The following is a 7192-nucleotide window of genomic DNA, read 5'->3' as shown; positions in this document are numbered from 1 at the left end:
AATAGTTGTTGAGCTCTTACTTTATTTTATCCTGTAAACTGTAAGTAGCAGTTGGAAATGTTGAGGTATTACCATCGTTCTGTCAGTAACTGTGCTATTGTAATGAACAGAGTGAGTCTGGTTACAACATGTGAGACTTTTATTTTTGAGATGTGGCTACGTTGACTTTCATATTATACACTAACATTACCGCACATATCCAATAAGTAGGTGAACTCTCGATGTACTACTACCGAGAAATCGACCTTCAAGTTGTTTTTTTTATATATACAGTGCGTCAGTACGCCAGTCGTACACCGATTGGTTGACTTACCATACACACGTACATAGTGTAACTAGCATAGAGCTTGGATGAAAAGAAGCATACAGGTTAGATGTTCTCCGTTTGGCCGGTTGAGGTAATTTATTTAAGTTACATTTAACTCAAAATAAGTATGTAGTTTTAACACGATTATTAAATGAAGAAAATAATAGATTTTTGTTTCCGTTTTTAATGTACAACATCTAGTAAATCCATGTTAAGTTAGTAAAGCGACTTTTGTTCACTTGTAGTTTTTTGTTCTGCTGTGAAGTGTTAGTATAGGTTTTTATCATGTTGGTGTAAGCAGTTTTTCCTGCTGCTACGTACCTGTAGGTAAGCGACTCGCGTGTAGAAAGTGTACAGGAGTATAAAGTTGTGCACTAAAACACTAACAGTATTGTTTAATTAGGTAGCTGAAGAAAATGTGTATCTTTAGTTTTCTAAACAACTATTTTACAGAAATGCTAAAGTAAGAGTATAAAGTTGTGCGAATTAGTTGAACTACAATGGTTTTATACGTCGTTAAATCAGTAGCTGTACTTCTAAAGTTTTTGTTCATCATGTTAATATCTTTGAAAAGGACAATGTCATCTATGATTTTTATATTTTGATAGGTACACAAGTTCTTTGAGCATAACAACTGTTGAAGAACAAAAAATAACTTGCACGTTACAAGTACAGCCTTGGGAGGGAGGTGTTCCTGTACATACCTTGCTATATAAAGGTTTTGTTATTATTTTTGTTTGCGTAAAACAAAAACGATATGTCATCTAATGATAGTAAGCTCCATACCTGTGGAGAGAAGCCTGATGAACACTGTCCAGGATTTCAACGTGGAGATCACAGCGATCATGCTGATACTCATCACCATCATGACCACTACCATGGTGATCACGACGACGACAAGGAATTTTATTGGCTGTATGAAATAACCCATAAAGGGACCATGACTCCAGAGGATTCATGCAAAATATATGACCAACACGCAGATGATTATGAAAAGGTGTGTTATTGGTAGTTACAGTTTCAATTATAATAAAGAAATAGTTGGAAGATTTATTTCATTTTAGTTGGTGTTTATAAGTTTAGGCGATTTATGTTGTCTTTCTTGATTAACAACTTATATCATTACATTTTATATCATTACGTTTGAAGTTCATATGTCCTGCTGTGGTCTAGCCTACAGATTGCATAATTTTTCTCGTGATTCATGATATGCGCACTTTTACTGACGTTACGACAGTACAACTTGCAAAGTTAAGCGCCCCTTATGTGACATCGTTTCAGCGTACACTGAGTGATTGACAGACAATACACTACAGTATAGTGGTGCGGGTGGTTGAAACTAGTGACCCCTCCAAGCGGCCTTCAGCCACCTTTATTAAACAGATAAAACATTTTTGCACACACTCCAGCAGCATTTGGGTGTTGCGCGGTATTGTGACCGACTACTCTGTCTTGAAGGCATATACGCTAAAACAGCGGGGTTGATACCTGTGATGGGTATAGCGCAGATAGCCCTTTTGTAACTATGCATTTAAACACGAAGAAACAAAAGACATTTTCATTTGTAGTTTTTGATGCAAATCTGTTTACATTTAGTTATATTGCAGAAACGTTGTGTTTACAAAAACTTCGCTAACACTGGTCTTTAATTTCTAATTTTCATATAGACTTTTAACCTTAGGAGTCTAGAGAATGTTTCTGACATCAGCTTTTTCCAACACCAACACAAGGTAAAACTAACTCCCTCACATCTTCCTTATTTCTTTCTTACATTGTCATTTCACAACCCCAAATGAATACATTCGAATGCCGCCATCATATACCACTGAAACTTTTACGAAGTTGGCTTGAAATGACATCTGGCGGTCAACAGCTCATGACATCATTTAACTAAAGGCTTACAGTTGGAGTTTAATAATTTTTGTCATTAACACTTGCCGTTGAAATAATTTGTATTTTTATAAATTGAAATAAATGTTTTTCAATGGTCTGTATGCACCCGCACTAGCTTGTTTCGAATATTTGGCATTCATCTCGTTGTAACTTTGTGCGAAATTCAAACTAAACCAAACATCTTTTGCACAGGATAATGGACGGTAGTCTCTAATTTATACACAGTAGTGTATATCTATTTCTTAAAATTATAATAAATAGATCACGTCGAAACATGTACTTGTAGAGAGATATTTTTAAAGTGGAAGCCCTACGGCTTCAATAAAGTTTTTATTATGTAAATATAAAACGTTGTTTTTAATTATTTATTATAATTTAAAAAATTTAGACACAAGTGTCGGTAGTGCATATTTAGTGTGTATCTATTTAACTCCATCTGTAGAATTGCGAAGTTTTTATATAATGATCTAAGTAAACAGGTAAACTAACAATGTTTTCTACAATGAAGAACTGTGTAATGTATCCTTCAGATCGAGATTTAGTTTACTGTTACGATACTCAGAACACTCTAATTCAATTTTTGTTTCAGCTAATAAACGGAAATTACTGCCAACACTTAAATTTTGTTGTGAATGATATGATGGAGATTATGAAAGACAAAAATGGTAGAATATTGGACGTTGGGGCTGGGACAGGAGCCAATGGAAAACTGGTATTTATACCGATTTTTCTGGTTGTATTAAAGTCGTTTTTAATTCTTATATAAATAGAAATAAAATTAATTATATTAAGTATTCAGTTTTATTATCGTTACGTGTTACGTAAATGAAGGTAAAATTAATATACAAATGTTGCCGAACACAACATATACCTAGTCTAACTTTAGGATATGGGTTTTATAACCAAAGAGTAAAATTTGACTATTCAAAATCTTTTTCTAGATGAGCCTTAGTATCTTGGTACTGTAATGTTTTCATATTTTTGACTTTTTGTCGGTTTAATGAAATACGGGTAAAAACATAAATTTTATTACTTTACGAAATTATATATATATATATTAATTGATAGTTTAACGAATTTGTTATTATATATTTATTTTAACATCAACATTTGTTTAGATTAAAATTATATTTAGAAACATACATAACTTATACTGTTAAATATGTATTGCAAAACTCCCGCCTATTCTCCAAAGTTGTAGAAGATTCTCGAGAGTAAGAATAAACAATATATGTGTATGTAAACGCTTTAATTAGTATTGTTACGTAGTCTAAATATTTTAGAAAACTTTCCCACGCCTATAAATAAAACCAACGCGACGAGTATCTATTATTAGTTTGCTATAGTCAGTGTGCTATAAACTTTGGAAGCTATAACAGTGACTTTTATAACGCTTATTAATCGGAAAACTTAAGATATTTGACCAGGATCATTTACAAAATTCGAACATTACAAATTATTTAACTTCAGTGGATTCTCATCGGACATTAGTATTTTTACGAAAACATTATATAAATTGATTGTGGAAGACTCAGCGCGCGTGACAAATGAATAAGATATCGAAGAAATTCCAGACTAGAAAGAAGATTTTATATTGCTTGTCAGATTGTGAAACTTTTGTTTATAAATCATTATTTGTAATAACTGTTATTGTAGATTGTATTGTTGTATGTACATTAAAATTTATTTGTGTTAAGAAAGAAAATTGTTTGTATCAAACTTGTTGGCAAATATCATAAACTGACAAAAAATATCGGCTTTTACTTAACTACTAAATATAAAGTATAATTTATCTACTAAATTTAGATTTATCAATTAATTCAATTTCAGGCCATTTGAAATTCTAATACGTAACAATAGATATTTTAATTTAGCAATCTTTATACGCTGAATGGGTAGTTCGATATAGACTGGTGGGCTTATCTAAAGCCACATGCAAAGTATAGATAGATAACGGTGTCAGAATGAAACTAAAGCATAATGGGCTAAAACTTAGTGAAGAGAAAGACAAGGCCTAAAATAAGTCAGATGAAGTTACTACCTTTTTTTAAACCAACTTAACGTGTGCCTCAAATTAAAATCAGTATAACTGTATCTTCACTATATTTCTATTATATTTTTCAATTATTTTTAAAAGAATGCAAAGGTATGTTTGATATTCCAACTCACGTTACTTTCAGCTAAAACAACATGGGTACAACAACATTGATGCCTTGGATGGAAGCAAAGAAATGCTGAAAATAGCCAAAACGAAAAACGTGTACGATAATTTAATTCATCTTATTTTGAAGGGCGGTGTTCGCATCCCTAATGTTGAAAATGGTATGTTCCTAGACATTAATTGCATAAATTCAACAATATAAGAAATCAGATCGATTGTATGCTTAGGAATTGTATCATCCACAGGAAGTGTTAATAGTGGTTGCTGTACTGGAAATATAATATTTATTTCATAAGTACCTTTGTATTTTAATCATTTAATACCATTGAAAGGTTTTCATTAACAAAAATACGAATAACGTTTAACATATTTATATCGTGTTTGAAGGTAATTTAGTTTTATCAATTAGTGTCATTTGCGTTGTTACCATTAGGTGGCAGAGTAAGAACAAAAGCTAAACAGTCATTATAATACACATTCACATAGTACCGTATACAAACCTACTAATGTGTTTTATCTTTTATATTTTTAAAATACTACTTTTGTATTAGCTGTTAATAAGACGTATCATATATTAAGCCTGAAACTGGCAATGAATATAAGTTTAACGTGTTGTAGAGTTCTTGAACTTTTCAGTTAAACACAGATTAAGCCATTCTAAGCATCTGCAACATCAGTTTAACGATGTGTATTTTGTTAGTATTAGTAGAATAGCATTATTATGTCTAGTCTATATAAATGTAATAAGAGTTCCTAAATATTACAGACAGCTACAGTGCTGCTGTAATGAGTGGAGTATTTTGTCCAAACCATTGTGACTCTACGATTTTTCCCGAGTTGATTCGTGTTGTGAAACCAGGTAGGCCTAAATCGGAGTCCATGCTTGATTTAACAAATTAATTTTGTTTTTCTATAATATCTAATACACTACAATTACTTACACAGTAATCAATATTTTTCATTTTCCATGATGTAAAAAATTAGAGATACTTTGCTTCATGAAGATTAAAATCAAAGTTACAAAATACGTATTTATAAGCCTATGAGAAAAAAAAAAGTTTTTGTTTTCTAAGTGCTTATAAAAATATTCATTTTTATTTTCCAAGTGAGAGCCTACTGTAGAAAAGAATGAAGTTATGTACAGCCACATTTAGGATTTTATGTTTAACAATAAATAATTTTTTGTTGTTCTGGCAGTTTATATAATTTTATAAATAATGGTATAAGTTTGATATACATACGTGTTGGTTTGGTTTATTCCTTTTCTAGGAGGGTACATTTGTTGGGATGTGAATGTTGGTGAGGAAATAGACAAGGAGAAGTTTAATAGTGATGTAGAGAAGTTGTGTAAAGAAGGAAAGTGGAAAAAACACAAAGAAAAAGTACACGAAGGATATTGTGGTGAGGAAAAAGCTACCACAATAGTTACCATAATGGAGGTTCTGTGAGATCAGGATAAAATATTTGCACCAGCCATTTGCATAAACACGTGATTCCCACATAAAGCAAATGTTTTAAAATTATTCCTGAATTAAGAAGATTAAAATGAGTGATGTGGTTATTGATTATTAGACTACTTGTTGTTATTTGCATTTATGTGTTTTCTTTTGAATACTTCAAATAATAAAAAAAAACGAATATATAAAATTTATAAACATAAAGGATGGAAATTAATGCTGCATATTTGTATATGTATATATATATATATATCCGGAGATTTGGCCTTTTGTGTTTTAATATATTTATATTCAATTTCAACTAGCAGTAATATTGCGTGTCGAGACTGGATCTCTTCTTGTGCAGTATTGTTATTCAAACTGTTTAACAATCACAAACTGTCTTACTGTTGTAACTATAGAAGCAAAACAAATGAGATAAAGATAATTATTTCCTCTAGCGTTAACTAAGCTGTAGTTTTTCTTAGTAAATCAAAACCTGATATATTTAATATAAGGCATGTGCTTTGCTATTTGTTATCATTAGCCGGATTAAGTGATATGTCCACTTCCATTCCTATCTTGTTTGGTTCCTTTTTATCAAGTTCAGAACCCAGCCCTATATAGCTTTTTTTATTTAGCGATAATTTATTTTCCTAATACTTGTTTGTTTGTTTTTTACTTTTTTATAAAATGGTGTACGTAGGTTACAAAGTTATAGAGTGTATTCTAAAGCTTTACAAATTTTGCATATAATAATAATAAAATACATACTCATGGATCGTGAAGAATGTTTTACTCTATCAAATGAGGATAAAATTATAGTTACTGCTAAAACTAAATAGGCTGTTGAAGAAAGATAATGATGAACAAAAATTAGAAATCTTGGGTATTCGCGGGTTTCGACTTTGGGAAGCTCTGGTTAGCTGAAAAGCGGAATATACACAGGATATAGAGCGAATATGCCAAGTAGCTCTTCATATCTAGCTTATCTGTAGAGAAGAAAGGTCAGTGATTTTTGTATTGTTTTAATACGGGTTTCTGTGCCATCCCTACATAGGACGTCACTTTTACCCATCTTATGTAAACAGTTTTTCATGCTGAAAAACAGTTATCTGCGATTTAAGTAAATCTTTGTATAACATTGCTTTATAAATAATGAAAGATTCATACACCCGTGTTTTTCATTTTACATGAACTTTGGAGTTCTATTTGATCCAACTTGCTACATTTTCTTCCCACCTGACTTGAACAACAAGGAGTATATTAACTTAAAACTCGTGTCATTATTACTGATACATACTTTTTCTATTACTTTCTTTATACTTAAAGGTGTTATTCATTAAACGTTTTCAAGTCCAATATTAGCTTACACTTGAACACAGTACACTATAG

At 31.2% G+C, this 7192-nt stretch overlaps 1 protein-coding gene across 1 annotated transcript; it reads left to right on the top strand.

Annotated features, from left to right (window-relative positions):
* The first annotated feature begins 268 nt into the window (after nucleotides 1-268).
* On the top strand, nucleotides 269-5929 carry LOC106477681. The gene is made up of 6 exons (XM_013938221.2): nucleotides 269-398; nucleotides 916-1304; nucleotides 2790-2912; nucleotides 4381-4522; nucleotides 5128-5220; nucleotides 5631-5929. The coding sequence occupies exons 2-6, from the start codon at nucleotides 1065-1067 to the stop codon at nucleotides 5807-5809; spliced, it is 777 nt and encodes a 258-aa protein (XP_013793675.1). The 5' UTR covers nucleotides 269-398; nucleotides 916-1064; the 3' UTR covers nucleotides 5810-5929.
* Nucleotides 5930-7192: the final 1263 nt, after the last annotated feature.

The sequence above is a fragment of the Limulus polyphemus genome, unplaced genomic scaffold (genome assembly GCF_000517525.1).
Source record: "Limulus polyphemus unplaced genomic scaffold, Limulus_polyphemus-2.1.2 Scaffold76971, whole genome shotgun sequence".
Taxonomy (NCBI): Eukaryota; Metazoa; Arthropoda; class Merostomata; order Xiphosura; family Limulidae; genus Limulus; species Limulus polyphemus.
Note: the sequence above shows the minus strand (reverse complement) of the source record. Positions and strands in the feature narration are given on the sequence as shown.